We start from the raw sequence: 19698 nt of genomic DNA, 5'->3' as shown, positions 1-19698 counted from the left end.
GGGCTGGGGTGCTCGCTTCTCTCTGCCCCCCTGCCGGCCGGTGGTGCCGCCGCCGCCGCCGCCGCCGCCGCCGCCGCCGCCGCCGCCGCCGCCGCCGCCGCCGCCGCCGCCGCCGCCGCCGCCGCCGCGTGCAAGGGCTTCTGGGAGCCGAGCCCTGGGGTCTCGGGGAAGGGGCGCAGGTGGCCGCCATCTTGAGTTGCGAGCCTGGTCTCCATAGTCAACGCTAGGGGCGGAGTGGTGACCCCACTGTTACCGCAGCGGACTGCGCAGCCGGGGACTGGGGAATCAGGGCGCCGGATAGTGCCACATTAATGGGTAAGTGGGAGTGACACAGGCCGGGTCGGCTGAGCTCGGGTTTGGTCCCTTTGGGAGCTACTAGTTCCTGAGGCCACTGTTGTCATTTATTGGAAAAGGTTGAGGACCAGGCCGTGCCGGGGTTTTCTCAGCTTCCCCTTCGGGAGACAGTGGTGGCGGGGGCGTGGCAGCCGGACCTTCCCCTTGAGGATGCCAGGACGCGGAGAGCTCAGATCCTCTTCGGTAGCCAGGCCGGTCCTCAGAAGTAGCTTTAGGGAGCAAATCTCATCCTGTCACGGCTCTGCTTCACTGTTTCTCGGTACACGGTCTTGTCAGACGTTGCCATTCACTCCTGGGACTCAGCAATCTGTCTGGCAGCTTATTAGAAGTTACACCGTGTCCAGAATGAGGCAGGTTCAGTTCCAGGGGCCTGTATGTCTTACGCTCTACCTCCGCCAGCTGCCCTCTACCTGGATGCAGGTGCTGCCAAGCGTGGGTTAGCTGCTTCTCTAATAGTCGGCCAGCTCGCTTCCAAGATGAAAATTTAATAGTATCTCCTCGACAATGCATAAGAAATGAAAGGAGTTGAAAGCTATGAGATGGGATAGTGATACTTCAAGAGAATACGACATTGACATTTACTATTGGGCTTTTTCAGTACATTTTTGGAAAATTCCCTTCTGATTTGATGTCTTAGTCACAACGCTCAGTGATTTATATTGTATAGGAAGGTGACTTTATTGGTAGACAAGAAACAGCTCTGTCCTTTAGATCTTCAGGTCCTGTTTGTGTTTGCTGGGAGGGGCTCTAGTTGTTGCTTTTTCCCCTTTGTGCTGATCTTGTAATTTTACTAACAGGTACCCATGCCATGGAAATGGTGGCTTCATGGGCACAAGAAATTTCATTAATATCTATCAGGAAAAGTTTAGATTCCAGTTATTTGCCCATCCTGAACACAATTTTTCAAAGGGCTGAGTAAAAAATAAACTTGTGACTGAGAAATAAATTCCTCTGGCAACTTTACAGTGTCTGAATAGCATTTCTTATATTTAAAATAACTTGTAAGAAACAGCAACCTTTGAAGTGCAGTCTTTTAAGTTATTTTCTGGGGAAAGAAACAATCCTCTTGGGTGAGGTACCTTTAAAGATCGTTTTCCTTGGACTTTATGTCCCCTTTAAGTCAACTGCAGTGAGGATGCAGATGTTAGATAATAGGCAAGAAGTTGGTACTGTAGAAGAAAAAGGAACAAATGATACATGAGTTTTAGGGGCTAAACTTTATTTGGTTAACATTTATATTGAAAGGTTTTAATGTCATTGCCTGAATTGATGGTTTTAGAAGTATTGTCTGCTGTGTGTATTGGGAGGCACAAGGTGATTCAATCAGATGTGGGAAGACAGTGTTAGAACCTCTGTTTAACCTTTTAAAACTATTTTTTAAAGAATTTCTATCTGTGAATTTATAATGGGATAGTTTATTAAGCTAGCAATACATGTACATAAATAACTAAACATTGAGGATGAATTCACAAATATATTTTACTTACATAAGAATATGTGATCACAAAAGTTTAAAGACCAATGGCCTAGAAAATGCCTAATATATATAGGTGGTAAATATTTTAGAAGTTTGTTGCTGTGAACATTTCATCTTGCTAAAATATTTTATACTTATTGAGCATAATTCAGCAACTAATGTTGAAGCCCAGTTTGCTCTGTAATGAACTCTGATCTCTATTTTTCCCTTCCAAGAGCCTAAACTTTTATTAATGATAGAACTTTCGTATATAAAATAGAGAACAATGATAAACATTGTTGTTTTTATTAATAAAGTTAGGTTGAGCTGTTTCTACTGATAAATATTGGTAAGTACACACAGTATCGCTAAAGTCAGTTCATTAAATATTTTATAGAGGGATATTCATCAATTATAAATGTACTTTATACATTTATTACATGTATTGCTGGACTATACATGTGTTAAATTCAAAGGCACAGAGTATCTTTTAAATCATTGTGAAGTTCTCAGCTCATTCTATTCTATCTTTAGCTCCACCACTATTGAAATTTCTCTCACTGTCTTTACCAGTGACCTAATTACTAAATCTATTGCTTCCTTCCTATGGTACTTGGCTTATTGTAGGCACTTAATTTGCTGGATAAATCAATGAATGAATAAATTGAGTGGCCTGTTTTGATGCTACTACAACTGAAAAACTCCTTTATCTTTCGAGTTACCTTCTTTTTCATGACTCTTATTTTCTTCTGATTAGTTTTTTGTTGTTGTTGTTGTTTCCTTTGCTCTTTCACTTAAATGTGAAGATCTTTAAGATCTGTCCTTTGGTCATCTTTCTTTCGTAGCTCTAATAATCTTGGATGATCAATCAACACTCTTTTCCTGAGTTTCAACTCATCTTCAATCATCTATAAATTGAAACCTTCTATATGCAACCTACGTAGTATAAATTAAACACATTTAAAATTAAAGTCACTGTAATCATTAGAATGGCTACAATTAGCAACAACAAAATAGTAACAGTAGGAAGTGTAGCCAGAATAGAGAGGGTACAGGAACACGTTGCTAATGGGAGTGCAAAATGGTATAGTTACTTTGCAGTTTAGAATTTCTTATAAAATGCAAAGCATATGCTTGTCATATTATCCATCAATCCTACTCCTGGATATTTACCCGAGAGAAATGAAAACTTATATTTACACAAAAACTTGAACATGAATGTTTATAACAAATTTAGTCATAACTGCCCTAAACTACAAATAACCTAAATGTCCTTCAATTAATGAATGGATAAACTGTGATGTATCTGTACAACAGACCACTACTCAGCAATAAGAAGGAATAAACTATTGATACATGCCAGCAACATAGATGACTCACAGATACACTATGCTAAATGAAAGAAGCCAATTAAGACTACATACTGTTATTATTCCATTTATGTGAAATTCAGGAAAAGACAGAACTATGGCTATAGAAAACAAATCAGTGGTTGCCAGGTTTTAAGAGTGGGAGAAGGGCTAATAGGAGCAGCATAAGGAAGTTTTTGGGGGATTATGAAGCTGCTCTGTATAGTGATTGTGTTGGTTACATGCCTGTACATTTGCCAAATTGATAGAACTGTATACCGAAAGAGTGATTTTTGCTATATGTAAATGAAAAAAAAATAAAACAGTTGAATTCATTATTTTCATCTCGAAAACAAGCAGGCAGGCAAATGAAACTACCACTCTGAGCCTCCGTCTGTATTCCCTGTATGGGTTATTTTGTCATTATCCTGAAATAGTGCAAGCAAGAAACCACGGAGCCATCCTCAACTCCCTTTTCTTCCTTACCACATATTCGTTTTATTGATTTGGTCTCTAATTCTTACTGAATCAATTTCTGAAATGTTTCTGGAATCAACCTGTCTTCTATATTTTTCAGTGCAGGTACGAATTTAGGTTAGTCCTTTTATCATCAAAGTTTGAAACAACCTTCTCTTTAATTTCTTTAATTCTATTCCTTAGGATCAAGTCCAGATTTCTCAATCAGATTGCAGGAACCATATGTGTTCTTACCTACCTTTTGAGTTTTATCTCCTGCCCCTTCTCCCATGCATTCTCTTTTTCAGGTACACTCAGTTTCTACTGCTCCGTGTTTGTCCTAGGCTTCTTTAGGAACTCTGTCTTTGCATATATTCCCTCTGCCTGAAATGCTTGTTCCTTTCCTTTTCCCTTTCATCCACTTCCCTGGCAAATTCTTGCTCATCCTTTCGGTTAGGATAACTGGAAAGACTTTCAAAACTCCCTAAGGCATAGTTGGTTGCTATGTCTTCTGTGCTCTCATAGGACTTAATGCATATGTTTTAGTGTACTTTAGTACTTAAAATGTAATTTGCCAGTTCATTAGTCTGTCTTTGCTACATCAGGGATGGCAGATAAATGCCCACTTCTCCTCTTCTGTTTACTTCATGAATGCTAATTGATCACAACATTCTCTCTGATGGACATGGGTATGTCATTATAATTTGTCAAAATAACATTCTAGATAGGCATTAATTCTCTCTCATGTTAAATTCAAGTTAAAACCCTGCTTTAGACTGATTTTTTAAAATGTGTAAATCCAAGATAGGTTGTAGTATTAGTAATTGTATTCATTTATGATAATATCAAGATATCAATATAATACTGTTACTCAGAAGTGTTTATAATTCTTTTTCTAAAAATATAACTATTACATATGTTTCAAATGTAAGATTTTATATGTATATAAAATAAATATTTTAAATACACTCATAAAATGTTTATATGATTGTTACTATTTTTAAAAACACTTGTAATAAAACTACTTAAAAGTACAGTTTAGAAGTAAATTTCGGTATTTTAAAAGCACTAATTATACTCTAGTACTAAAAACTGATATTGCAGTCATAACTCAAGTCATGACCCATGTGACTTTAGTTCTTGAGGCAGTGCCTTAAGTAAATGAAAGAAGCCAGGTCCAAATAAATACTTGAGACGTGCTTACGGAAGCCTAATACCACATTTTATTGAAATAGACAATTCATTGCTGGTCATTTCTTGATCTTTCCAGAGGCTGTTTTTGTTTTTGCTTTTGTTTTTTAATTTAGAATTTTTTTACCCAGCTCTTTCATGATTATTTCTTGGCTGACAGTAATTTTAAGATGCATCTCACTTCAGAAAGGTTAAAATACCAGAGATGGGGAATGGATCTCAGAGTCAGTGAATTAGGGTAATGACTTTGTGTTTAGACCAAAATCTATTATTTATTTGATAGTTATATCCTAAAATATTTGGTCATTTTGCTCAAATTTTTATACGGGGCTGAGGGAATGTATTCTTTGTACATAATCTTCAGAATGGGTATTGTTGGTTTATCTAGTCAGTGAGCCCGAATTTAGTTGCCCTAGAATAAACATCTCTTGTTGTTTTGAGAGTTATCAGTATCTGTTTTCTTCTTCCCTAATCTTAAGATGCCATGGCTAGTCCAGGGAAAGATAACTATAGAATGAAAAGTTACAAGAATAAAGCCCTAAATCCACAAGAGATGCGTAGACGAAGAGAAGAAGAGGGAATTCAGCTTCGAAAACAAAAAAGGGAAGAACAGGTAGGTATTTTAAAATATTTAATCCTGTTCGCATAAAACATTATTATATACAAAGTTTAGAAATTGCATTATTGCTAATTTTTAGATAATTTTAAATGAAAAAACGTTCTAGGAAATTGAATATAGATAAATTATTTTTTATTTTATTAGACACCGGGAATAATATTAGCAAATTGATGAATCAGAGTCCTGTGCTGTTTTTAATTACTGACAAGAATGACTTTTCTGTTTTATCAATAAGCCTTTTATGCTAACATTTCTACCCCAGTGCTAAGAAATTTTTACTTTTGAGCCTATTTAGACCACTTCCATTTGTCATTGTAAAATTTGCCCCCTAAAGAACATTGATGATATTCATTTGTTGGTTTGTGGTTTTCATAGCTCTTGCCCCTAAGTTAGTTATAGTCATCTTCCTAGGCTACTCAGACTGTTTCTCCTATAGTCTCATCAGCCAGGTGTCTTAGCCTTCTCTGTTTGAACTTTGTTTGTATGACATAAGGAATAGAAAAATCCATTTAAAAGAGTATACCTCAACATTTTTCATTCTAAGACATAGTTAAATTTAGAAGCATTAAAAGATAATTAGGAGGGTGTGGTCCTCATATACATGAATTAAAACTACTATGTGAAAAGGATCTGCAATGACAAAAGTAGAGAAAGGCCTATTTTAGAAATATGATTATGGTTTGTCATCCCCCTCTTTGTAGTATCTAGCACAGTCTCTACTATATTATAGTAGGTACTTGGAAAAAAGTGTTCAATGAATTCTTAGAGAACTGTATACAGACTGAGGAATAACAGAATTTATTTAGCTGTCAAAAAATATGATACCAGATTTTTTCCCCCAATTTTGATTTACAAGATATACCTATAAATCTTGCACGGTGACCTCACCATGTCTCTTTCCTATTCTTTTTTTCTTTATTTTTATCCACTCCTGAATCAATAAGCACAGGGCCATCTTTCCAGGGAGTTGTTATCTATTCCTTGTTAATCTGATGTACTAACTCTGTTATTGTACTACATTGTCTCTCTTATGTAACATATTTGCTTTTTAATTAAGATTTTTTTGGAAAAATTCTTAGACATTTCATAATCCAGTGTAGGCATATGTGTTTTATCAAATGCTATAAAGTGTAAATATGTACTCTGCTTATGGGGCTGGCTCTTGGTAGAAGACTTGAGGTTAAGAATGACCCAAAGCAGTCTACAGGACAAGAGCTAATCTAGCCCAGAAAGTTGAACTTCTCATAGATAATTTAGGTGTTCATGGTATAATGAGTAAGAAATACTAAAATATTCAGAATTTTATATGATAAAATTATTGTTTTGTTCACTTAAAGGAAAAATACAATTCAGTGGGAATTCAGTGTTTGTGGGAAGCTCAATATATAAAGTTGCTTTTCTTTATTGCAGTTATTCAAACGCAGAAATGTCTCTTTGCCCAGGAATGATGAATCTATGCTAGAAAGTCCTATCCAGGATCCAGATATCAGTTCCACTGTACCCATTCCAGAGGTACATATTGCAAAAATACATTTCAAATTATATTTCAACAATGTTTCAGTGGTCGTGGATACAGCAAAATTATTGATGCAAAATATTTAAATAGTAATTATATTTTCTGTGTTTTAGGAAGAAGTTATTACCACAGATATGGTTCAGATGATTTTTTCTAATAATGCTGATCAACAACTAACAGCAACACAGAAATTTAGAAAGCTGCTTTCTAAAGGCAAGAATTATTTTCAGTATGGTTATTTGATATGATAAGAATTCATAGTACAACTTTCTTTATTAAATACTTTTTATTTTAAGATATTTTCTTTGCCAGTGGGTCTTAATTTTTCTCTAAAATATATTTTTAAATAACGTTTCTTTTTTAAACATTATTTTGTCAAAGTAATGTATTGATTGTATAATATCTGCAAATATAAAAGAATTTAAAGAAGCAAATATAAAAATTGTTAGCCCCACTGCCAAGAAACAAAGTTAGATACATATATCTTTAAATCTTTGTAGAAATATTTTTCAGACATGATTTTTTTAAATGGCGGCGTAACATCAGAGTGTGCCTATAGAATAATTTATCAATCAGACATTTCATTTTTTCCCAATTTTTGATTATCATAAACAAAGCTACATAAATTTGTATACAACCTAAAACTTCCTTAGTATTAATTCATAAAAGTGAAATCATGAGTCAAAGGGAAAAATAGTGAATTAATTTATACTCCATCTTTAGTTTGTACAGGTGTTCATTTCACTATATTCTTACCAACAAAATTATCTTTCAAAAAAATGTTTATATAATAGGAGCTCATTGCGTGGCATTTTTTGAGTACTTAAGCTGAATATTTTTAAAAAATTACTGACCTTTGTAATTCATAATTTGCCTATTTATGTTATTTGTTCAATTTTATATTGTTTATAAAAATTCCTTATTAAATAAAAATTTAACCTTTAGTCTTTCTTGTCTTTAATATATGGAATTTATGGGGTTAGTAGCTCTAATTATCTTGAGTTGTGTATATGAACTGATAAGATTTTGGAATTGCCCTTATCTTCCTAAGAGAGACAAAATTTAGTAACACATGAGGAATAAAAGAAAACTTGTATTCGGGTCAGCATAGATAGCAAATTTGTAGGAAAAAAGAAAAAAAGAAAGAATTCCATTTCTAAATAAACCTTTCTGAACTGTTGAGAACATGATTTCTAAGATTTGAACTGACCTAAAGCTTAATAATAAGGTTTTTCTATATTAAACAGGATTTGTGCAGTTCTTTTATGGTTATGATTCATTTACTCATTCTACTGATTAAACACAGTAGGTTAACATATGAGTTATTTGTGATCAGTAACATAGTCGAACAGGAATTAAGAAAAGGAATAGTCAAAAGTGAAAATGAGATTTCTCTCCTCTGACTAGGTGGATAGATAACTTAGACAAATTTGGGTGGTAGGTACAGGGCAAGGAGAAGGAATAAGCATAGTGATATAACAAGTTTGGTTCTGTTTATGCTACATTTTAAAGAAGTTGTAGGGAAAAAAATGTAACCATAGACACTGAAAAATGTGGTCTAGCATCCAGGAGACAATTCAGTTATGGGGGTTAGATTTGTGAATGATAATCATAAGTGATAACTGAATTAGCAAAATAGGTAAATTTTCTAAGAAGAGAATAAATAACAGGGAGAAACTAACTCAAAAGGACACCTATGGAGAAGTTTCTGGAGAACCACAAGAGTATACTTTTTGCTGAAGCCAAGAGAAGAGGAAAGAATTCTTGGTACTTAGATTGCCAGGAGCTGAAATATCTTTGTTTTAAATTTGCATCTCTCTTTTAAAATTTCTTAGAGATTTTATGGTTCTCAAAAACCCTCTACATTTCATGAGAATTTATAAACAATCTTAGTTCAATAGCATTTCTGTAAATAATAAATAATACCTTGACAAAATAGAACCTAATCTGGCTGAAAGACATTAGACAATTCATAGTTGATAGTGAAAGAGACATCCCTGGAAATTGGAGTATGGTTTTGAATAATTAAAAGGAACATTATCCTTCAGTTGGTATTTTGAGTATTGGACTGAAATACTCCTATATTGTGAAAGTGACTTCTGAAATAGCCTTCAACTTCTGAATTTTAAATATTGGTGTAGGAAATACTTCAAAATTTTCTTATCATTATGGTAAGGAAAAGTATTTGCTTTGCAGTAAACATTGCAATTTTGAGAACATTTGTTTTCTTCAGCTACATCCAGCTAAGGGTTTTAAAATTAGTCAGTGAAACCTAGGGAAGAGTTATTTTGTGTGCCCTGTTAATTGACACAGAAATTAGATCATAGTGTTTTTGTGTCTATGTAATGATTTAATTCTTTTTTAATTTTTAGAACCTAATCCACCAATTGATCAAGTTATACAGAAACCAGGAGTTGTACAGAGATTTGTGACGTTTCTTGAAAGAAATGATAATTGTACTTTACAGGTGAGTTCAATAGTTTTCTTTCTTAATCTCTTTCCAGAAATGACATAGAATTAAAAATTTCTAGTGAAAGCAAATTCTACAATACTGAGTATATTGTAAGCATTCAGTAAATACAATTAAAGGAAAAAGTGGTGCTACCGGTCTTGTCTTGGTCAAGGTTGTAATGCTAATTTTTTCTAGGAACTGTTATTTCATTAGACAATTTTGGGAAAAATACATAAAATCATTTTTAATGTTAAACATTCTATAGTTGTCAACCTTTAAAAACTTTGGTTTTAGAAAACCTTAAACTAAAATGTGAATTTAATGGTTAAATTTATTTTGGCTCTTAGCTAACTAAAGTTGGAAGTTTTTGGAATAAAATCTTGTACCTCTTAAATCAGTTTTATCTAATTGATTGGTTCTTTTTTTGAAACAAGAACAAATCAGTATAATCTACTTAAAATATAACCAAACTTAAGTTTGTCCTAAAGAGCATTGCTTTTCAGTTATACTGTAGTGACAGTTTTTAGATACTTTTCAAATAATTGGCTACTAATAGTAAATTACTGAAGTTTGCAGATATTTTACTGTTTTAAAAAAAGATTATTCATTTGTGGCTTATGACTTTGTAAATTTCCATCATTTCTCAGTTCTTATTTTTCCAGATAAGGGTCCTTTTTTTTTTTTTTTAAATAAAGCGTTTTTACCAATGAGATCTGATTTCACACTGAATCTTACTAATCAAAAGTCTTTGTTTCTCTCAGATTTGTTTGGCTAAGTCTATACTCCCTCCCTTCTTCTCTTCTTCCCCTTTCTGACATTTCTTTGGGGCTTTCATTTATTTGACTTTTATTTTTCCTTAGTTTGAAGCTGCATGGGCATTAACTAATATAGCATCTGGAACTTTTCTGCATACCAAAGTAGTGATTGAAACTGGAGCTGTTCCAATTTTTATCAAACTTCTTAATTCAGAGCATGAAGATGTTCAGGAACAGGTAAGTTTCTAATTTGAACTATTATGTCTACTAGATTTTAATTTTCTCTTAAAACAACCATTTGTGATTATGATTTAAAGTTCATTTTTACCAAATTGCCTATATATTACATTTGTTAGAATATAGTAATTTCTATTTAGTGTCAAATTAGAAGGAAGGAAGAATAAACTGTCTCCTGCATAATCTTGGGTTCTCTATACATACCACCTCAACTTTTGGAAATTTATTCCCATTTATAAAAGAACATACTGAGACCCAGAGAAATTAGTAATTTACTCAAAGTCACAGTGAGTTGCTGAACCAGGTTTTAAACCTGGGCCAGTCTGACTCTTTATTCTTTGCTTGTATGTAGATTATTTTATTGTTTCTTTTTAAAATATCACATTATTGTGAATAGAATTATTCAAAATTAAACTTTATGTATGAATCCTCACAGTTCTAACAGGGAAAATTTGCTCACATATAACTTGTACTATCCAAAATCAAGTGTTTTGATATTTTTGTTTTGAATCATTTTTATGCAAATTGATCTGTTGATCTCTTTACCATTCCGTTTGTCTGCTTAACTTTATGTATACATTTTTCCCACTTAACACTAGTATTGAGAACCTTTTATTATGGCATTAATTATTCTAAGAAAATTTTATTGATTACTCATTATCCATTCAGATAGGTATCATAATTTATCTGTTCATCAATAGTTGTACATTTGAGTTATTTCTAACTTATTAGTGTTAATAATGTGATGAACATGATTTATATCAGTCTTGATATTAATATGTTCCTCTTGATTATTTCACTAGGGAAATATGACTTAGTTGAAGAAACATTTTTAAAGTTCTTATTACATATTTCAAAATTGACTTCCAAAAACGTTACACAATTTGTTATCCCCACCAACAAAATATTAGGCTTCACAGGGTGGAAAATGTCATTACTTTAAAAGATTTTTCTCAAAAAAATAGAAAATAAATTTAGGTCTAGAGTATATGTTAAAAATATTAACTCATGCTTTAAATGTTAAAATAAAATTTGCCCAGTTGAAAACCTTATTTTGAAGTGAGGAGGGTGGGGGAGCAAGGCCCAACCATTAAAAGAATGACACAGCAGTTGAGGATAGGCTAAGAAGGCCACGATAGCTGAAGATACAACTTCTAGTAGACCTTGAGCCTCATTATGCCCTCATTGTAACACATTATCATGGTAAATGACACACCCACAGGTGCCAGGACAGTTCCCAGGCTGACCATAAAAGGCCAAAAAGTAAGCGAGGCCCAGGCCTTTAAATCCCCACCCTTTCCACAAAACAGTTGGAATAATCCTCCCACTTGTTAGCATATGAAATTACCCAGCCCATAAAAACTGACAACCCTGCATCCTGGGGCTGCCTCTCTTGCTTTCTGAGAAGGCCAGCACACTGTTTATGAAGTGTGTTATCTCCCTGAATAGATCTACTTTCACTTTATTGTGGCTTGCTCTTGAATTCTTTCAGTAACACAAGGATCAGTTCAAGCCAGTTCTCACATTAGCTTTACCTTACTTTTTTTTTTAAAGTTCTTTGTTTTTAAATTTTAAAAAGTTGTTCATTTTTTTTTGTTTATTTTTAAATGGACGTCCTGGGGATTGAACCTAGGACCTCATGCATGCTAAGCATATGCTCTACTACTGAGCTATACCCATCCCACTACCTTTTCTATACTTTGTTTCTCTTTCCTTTTTTCTTTTACAAGTTAGTCCTTCCCAGTAAGTGTATTCCTTGGCACAGGAGCAAACTTCTAGTATAGAATTGGAAAATTCACTAAATAAATACACAGTACCTTTGAACAATGCATGTGTGAACTGTGCAGTTCACTTACAGGTTTTTTGCAATAAGTATGTACTACAGTACCACACAGTTGGAGGTTGGTTGAATCTGTGGATACAGAACTTTGGATAAGGAGGGCCGACTGTAAAGTTATACATGGATTTTCCACTGTGCAGGGGTTGGCACCCCTCACCTCCTCGTCTTGAAAGTGTTAATTGTATCTTGTCTCTCCATGTAGATTCAGAGTAGACAAGCTATCTCTTTGTTGAACAGAATAAACATTTCATTAGTATGTAAGGAAAAATTTTTAAATGCCCTATGCTTCAATTTGATTAAAAATATTGTTAAAGGCATTTAAAAAATTTTCCTTTCTTATATCCTACTAGCATTTTTTTAACATCTTGAAAACTATCACTTTGTTTCTTGTACATTAAAATTTTATTCTTAAAAGAGCAGTTTATTTAAGATATTGTCATAAAAGAATCCTTTTTTCTTATTTTTCTAAGGCTGTTTGGGCACTTGGTAATATTGCTGGTGACAATGCAGAATGCAGAGATTTTGTTTTGAATTGTGAAATACTTCCACCTCTTTTAGAGTAAGTACTTTAAGTTTATCACAGTTAAATAAATACTACTTTTGGAAAAGAAAACTATTTTCTACACTAAATTTCTATATACACAATTATGATACTTTTAAATTCGGCTTATGTTTAGCCAAGCCTGCAATAGCTTGAAAGTAGGTAAAACTAACAAAAAAAAATGTCCATTTGTATATCTGTCTCTTAAATTCTCTCAAGCCACGTTTCACATTGGTCATTGCTTACTTGATGCTTACTGTGCTAAAATAACTACTCTACAAAACAAAGATAAGTAGTAATTTTTAATACAATAAAAATTTAAATGTTGCTAAAGTAGGGAGTCTTTAATACATGTATTGAGGGTGTCAGGTTTTTATATTTGATTTTGAAATGTTTAGAGAACAAAGATAATACGAGATTTTTCTCTCAGAATTAGAATTTCACTTAAAGTGACCTATCTAGTGGTTTGTCTTTCAAATACTTTATACATTTTTTGAAAGAAATTACCCTATAGTGTAACATAAAATTATTTGACAGATAGATTTCTTTATCCATGTTGGTTATTGTTTACTAACAGGATCTTTATTTAGACTAAATGCCAGTGTCCAATAGTGGAAAAGGAAAAACTAATTCAGGAGATGATTGAAAGGAAAAATTTTACTCTTATTTCTATGCTGTTCTCCATCCTTCCCAAGCTGAGAAGTTGAGCAGGAAGAATACATTTTTAGATACTCATTTGCAAAAGATATTTTAGTATGTTAGAGAGACTGTGGCTTTCCATGAACAAAAGTGATTTTTCAGTATGATTTCATTCAACTAACACTGAGTACCTACTGTGTACAGGCTATGAACCACTTGCTGGTATTTCATTTTTTAGACTTATCCAGAGTTTAAGTTTTATGGTATGTGAGAATTTAGTTGAACTATAAAGGAAAATACTGATTTAGGGTTTAATATCAGAATTATTTTGCAGTTTGTGCTATTAAAATCATCTCTTCAATTTTCAATTTGAATTGTTTTCTGGCCTGATTATATGGTTTGTGATTAATTGTGAGCACTTTTTTTTTTTTTTTTTTTTTTTTACTTTTGCTCTGTGTTTTTCTAGGTCATTTTATTATTTGTTAATATCTCAAGTTAGTAATGGTTTATGAAATAGTAAGTAAGCACTTCTTAGTTCTAATTCCTTTAAATGTTCTAAGGAGCTTTTAATGACTAAAGAAACCAAACTAAGAAATAAAACTAATGAAAAACAAACAGTACCCAGCTATATAGTCCTGTTATAAATATAATAAATTTCAGAAAAAGAATAGGTTTAGAAAGTTTCAAAGTTTCATTAAAAATTTGAGAAAGATAGTAAAAAGGAAGTAATGTCAAGTTAGTTACCAGAAATTCTTACTGTTGTTGGTCAAAAGAAAAATGTTATTAATCTAAAAAAAGATTATGAGTAAATTCACATTGAAGTTCACATTTAGCTAATACTTAAGTATAAAACTTCTATTAATATAATACGGGTTTATTAATTTTGTCTTGGTGAGTTTAAATGTGTTTTCTAATTCATTTGATTCTCAGTAAATGTAAACCTTTTACTACTGTAAACTTTATATACTGATACAGCCTTGTTGTTTTCAATTCAACTTTAATTCATAATAAGCAAATCTGGAAAAGGTTGAACTTTCTCGTAATAATCCCATCAATACAAATAAAGAAAAATAGTATACATGACAGCTGGTCAACTACAGTCCTCAGGCCAGTTTTGGCCTACTCTGTATTTTTGAAAATTAAATTTTACTGGAACACAATCACATCAGTTTGCCTACTTAATGTCTATAGCTGCTTTCATGCTACATCAGCAGAGTTGAGTAACTGCAACAGAGAAAGGCCTGCGAAGCCTGAAGTATTTACTTGAAAAAGTTTGTCAAACCCTGATACATAGAATCAGTATAACTAATTTATTTCTAACCGAGTTATGGTTTTAGGAGGCCACAAAGACTCTTTGTAGGAAAACTTTTGGAACGTATTTTTTGTGTGTGTGATAAAATATACATAACATAAAATTTACTATTTTAACCATAGTAAACTATACAATTCAGTACCATCAAGTATATTCACAGTGTTTTGAAGCCATCACCACTGTCTAGTTTTAGAACTTTTTATCACCCCAAACAGAAACTCCAGTACCCATTAAGCTGTCACATCCCCTTTTTCATTGCCTCAGTCCTTCCAAACCACTAATCTGCTTTCTTTCTTTATAGATTTGCCTGTTCTGGATAGTTCATATAAATAAAATCATCCAGTATATGACCTTTAGTGTGTGGCTTCTTTCACTTAGCATATGGTTTTCAGAGTTCATCCATATTGTAGCACATATCAATACTTCCTTCTTCTTATGACTAAATGATACTCCATTGTATGGATGTACCATTTTTGTTCATCCATTCATCAGTTAATGGTCATTGGGTTGTTTCTACTTTCTGACTACTATAAATAGTACTCCTGTGAACATTCGTGTACAGCTTTTTGTTTGAACACCAGTTTTCAGTTCTTTTTAGGTATATACCTACTAGTGGAAATGCTGGATAATGTGGTAACTTTAACATTATAGGAAACACCAAACTGTTTTTCCATAGTAGCTTCAACATTCTACGTTCCCACCGGCAATGTATGAGGGTTCCGTTTCTCCACACTTCTCACCAACACTTCTTATCTATTATTCTGATTTAAGTCATCCTAGTGGGTATGAAGTGGTATCTCACGTTGCTTTAATTTACATTTCCTAATGATATTGAACATCTTTTCGTACATTTGTTGGTCATTTGTATGTCTTCTTTAGAGAAGTGTATATTAAGTCCTTTGCATATTTTTAAATTAAGTTATTTGTCTTTTTTGTTGTTGAGATATAAGAATTCTTCATATATTCTGGATAGATTCCTATCAGATACATGATTTTAAAATATTTTTTGCATTCTCTGGGTTGTCTTTTCACTCTCTTGATGGTTTCCTTGATGCACAAAGTTTTTAATTTTGATGAAACCCAACTTGTCTATTTTTTTCTTTTGTTGCATGACATGAGATGCATGTGGACATCCACTTGTTCCAGCATGACTGGTTGAAGAGACTATTTTTTTCCTATTAAATGGTCTTGACCCCTTGTTGAAAATGAATTGGCCATACTTATGTAGGTTTATTTCTGGATTCTTAAATTCTATTCCATTGATCTGTACATCTGTCCTTAAGCCAGTACCAAACTATTTTGATTACTGTAGCTTTTGTGGTAAATTTTAGAATCAGAAGGTGTGAGTCTTCAGTTTTCTTTAATATTTTAACTATTCTGGGTTCCTTGCAATTCCTTTTGAATTTGAGGACTGACTTCCATTTCTGCAGAAATACCATTGGCTTTTTGATAGGGATTGCGTTGAAACTGTAAATCTATTTGCAGAGTATTGCTGTTTTAACAATATTAAGTCTTCCATTCATTAACATGAGATGTCTTTTAATATAATTAAGTCTTCATGAATTTTTTCAAAAATATTTTATAGTGTTTGGTGCTATTAATGTGATGTATTATATTGTTTGATAGTTGTACAATGAGCCATCTTTGCATTCCTGGGATAAATCCCGTTAGTTCATAGTGTATAATTCTAATATGTTGCTGGATTCAGTTTCCTAGAGTTGTGTTGAAGATTTTTCATGTGTATCTATTAGGAATATACATATATACTTGTGATGTCTTTGGCTTTAGTATTGGGCTAATGTTGGCTTTATAAAATGAGTTAGTAATGTTCTCTTCTATTTTCTGGAAGAGTTTAAGAAGGTTTTAATTCTTCTTTAATATTAGAATTTACTAATGAAGCCATCTTGTGCTGGCCTTTACTTTATTGGAAGGTTTTTGATTACTGGTTTAGTATCTTTAATTGTTACAGGTCTATTTTGATTTTTTGTTTCTCCTTGAGTCAGTTTGGTAGTTTATGTGTTGCTAAGGAATTTTTCATTTCTTTTGGATTATCCAGTGTTTTGGCCTACAATTGTTCATGGTATTCTCTTAGAATTTTTTTTTTTTTTTCGGAGAGATCAGAAGTAACACTCCCACTTTCATTCCTAATTTAAGTCTTTTTTCCTTTGTCAGTCTAGATAAAGGTTTATGTTTTTTTTGTTTGTTTGTTTCTGTGTGTAACTTTCAATTTAGTTCATTTTCTTTAATATTTTTCTATACTCTATTTCCTGAACTTGTATAATATACTACTTCCATGGTTTAAAAAAAGAAGTAATTTAATAATACTCCTTTTAAAATGTGTAGAAATAAATAAGTCAGTTTCCCGTGACACCATTTATTTCGAGCATGTTTTTATGTCTTGTAAGAATCCATTCATATCATATTTTAAAAAAGTTTTAAGTAGAGCTGTGACATGTTTGTTTCTGGAAGAAATATAATGAATTTTTAAAACTCCTTTTTCCTATTTTACCAGGTCAGTTTGAATTCCTTATAAAATATATTGACAGTTTTTATGCTATGATAGTAGAAAATAGCTAAAGAAGAAAAATAAATGTGTAAAGTGACAATTTCTTTTTCCTTTTTCTTGGCAGGTTATTAACAAATTCAAACAGACTTACAACAACCAGAAATGCTGTGTGGGCCCTTTCCAATTTGTGTAGAGGCAAAAATCCTCCTCCAAACTTTAGTAAGGTATGAGTAAAATACACAAATTAAGGTATCTGTCTCCATAAGCTCTTGTCTCTTTATAATAGATTTTTAGAGACTGAAGGGACTTTATACTTTTTTTTTAGTAATTGTTTTTTTTAATTGACTAGACAGTATTTGCAAATATACAAAATCAAAAGATATACAGTGAAAAGGCTCACTTTATTTTCCACACAAAAACAGTCTGCCAAATATCTAAAACCAAATGAATATTAACACTCAGTCTTTCAAGTAAAAATGGTGTTCCTATGGGGAAAAAAATAGCTTATTCAGCATGCAACTAAAATGAGTGTTTTTTCTGGAGAACACCATCATACTTTAGTATGCAGAAATCCTCTAGGTATATTTCCCATTTTATCTCACAATATATTCAAAAGACATGTATTCAGTAGTTGAGATTAGTAAAATTAGGAATTGGTACTGCTTCTTCAAGGTGATTCTTCCTCCCCACTTTTAACTACAGGTGTGTAGAGGTGAAGGATATGAAGATATGTGGTGCATCTTGGTACCACTGCCTTGATTTGTGCTAAGGTGCTGATAATTATATCCACCATTGCTTTTATACCTTTAGTGCAAGTGTCAACAAAATGAAAAAGGCCAATTATCTGTTAGTATAATTATGAAAATAGTTTTGGCATTAAAGTCCTCCTGAAGGTTTCAGGAGTCACCCAAGGGTTCATGGACCACATTTTAAGAACCACTAACCTACACTACTTACTATCTATCTAATTCCCTCATCTCCTTTAAGTGCTCGCTTACAAGTCACCTGTTCCATGAACTCTACCCTGACAGCTATATTTAACAATCTATCACTGCCCCCTGCCACTGACCCCCATATTTTACTCTAATTTTTTCTCATCACCTTTTAACCTAATAAGTGTTTATTTATTTATTTTATATATATATAAATTTAAAAGAAACTTTCTTCCTCTAAAATATAAACTCCTTAGAGTTAGGAATCTTAATCTTTCGTTTATTTATGTATTTTAAACTCTGTGTGTGATGTCACATTAATGGGGCTTAAAACTTTTGTTAGGTAAATTTTCTGTGATTTTCTGAGAGTGATTCCTTATCAAATTTTTTGAAATTTTATTTCTACAATTATATTTTATATTCTTTAGAATTACTTTTTTGTGTTCTTTGCTGATCTTTACATAGAATTCTCTTCTGTTATGGATCTAGCAAATTGTCTTATTTTCCTGCTGGAGGCTCTTCTCATACATCTGATGATCCTTGACACTCTGGACATAATTAGGAGGCAGGCAGCTAAAAAGCTGACTGGAAGATGGGTGTGTAGGCTCATCATCTCATGGGCTTCATTGTAAAGTAATGAGGCTGCAAAACCATATTTCCTTTGAGGAACTCCACATTTCAGTGTGTTTTCTGAAACCGTTTTATTTCTTCAGAGACAGATTTTCCACTCTCCTGTTGGAAGGTAGATAGATTGGGTTGAGATACGGTGCAGGTAATACCACCGGAAATCTGGGAGCTGGGGTAGAAGAAGGCTAGAAGTTTTCGATTCAATCAGTATGTAACTCTTTTACTTAATCTTTCTAGTTTCCAATGCAGTGCTTCATTTCAACCTCCTTTAAGCTCAATACCCCAAAGTTGAGTCCTGATAGTTCACCAGTTGTGGTCAGGATAAATGTCTACTGGACTGCTCAAAGATGGGATTTCTACTTCTGTTTCTTCTTTTCCTTGTTTCTGAGAAGACAGTAGGGCCAGGATTGTTTTCATTTTGCTTTTTTAAGACTAGAAATCTGTAGGAATTCATTTTTTTAGTCATTAAAATATATATATACACTTATGCTTTTAACTTGGAAATTTATATTTGCTTCAAAAAGCTGATACATTTCTCTGTTCAAGGAAGAGGAGATGGTAGGCAAGGGCAGAGGCATGATTGTTGGGGAAGGACCCACTTGATGCAGTTTCTTTTCACTAACTTACAGATGAATACATCTCTTTTGTAAGTGAACTGATTTCCATTCCTGGGCTCTAGGGTCATCCTTTAACAGGAAGGGCCCAACAGAGAAGATAAAGTATTTTCAGAATGTTATAGTTTATGTACTGGCAATATTTAAAATAGAGGTAAGGAGAAAATTCGTCTAAAATATTAGAACTTGAAAAAGCTGTCATCAGTTTTTATTTGTGGCATATCTAACATTTGATATAAAACTCTTATCTGATAAGAGACTCAGGATACATTAGGTTGCTGATTTTAAAAAGAACTTTACAG

At 33.0% G+C, this 19698-nt stretch overlaps 1 protein-coding gene across 1 annotated transcript in view; it reads left to right on the top strand.

The window, feature by feature from the left end:
* The first annotated feature begins 175 nt into the window (after positions 1-175).
* KPNA5 (karyopherin subunit alpha 5) overlaps positions 176-19698 on the top strand; it is a 34999-nt gene continuing 15476 nt past the window's right edge. Inside the window, exons 1-8 of the mRNA XM_010965470.3 lie at positions 176-315; positions 5286-5419; positions 6836-6937; positions 7055-7154; positions 9314-9408; positions 10254-10385; positions 12696-12784; positions 17348-17447. Coding sequence (XP_010963772.2) covers positions 312-315; positions 5286-5419; positions 6836-6937; positions 7055-7154; positions 9314-9408; positions 10254-10385; positions 12696-12784; positions 17348-17447 — 756 coding nt within the window. The 5' untranslated portion in view covers positions 176-311. The remainder of the gene's footprint in view (positions 316-5285; positions 5420-6835; positions 6938-7054; positions 7155-9313; positions 9409-10253; positions 10386-12695; positions 12785-17347; positions 17448-19698) is intronic.

This window comes from Camelus bactrianus, chromosome 8 (assembly GCF_048773025.1).
Source record: "Camelus bactrianus isolate YW-2024 breed Bactrian camel chromosome 8, ASM4877302v1, whole genome shotgun sequence".
In the NCBI taxonomy this organism is placed as follows: Eukaryota; Metazoa; Chordata; class Mammalia; order Artiodactyla; family Camelidae; genus Camelus; species Camelus bactrianus.
Note: the sequence above shows the minus strand (reverse complement) of the source record. Positions and strands in the feature narration are given on the sequence as shown.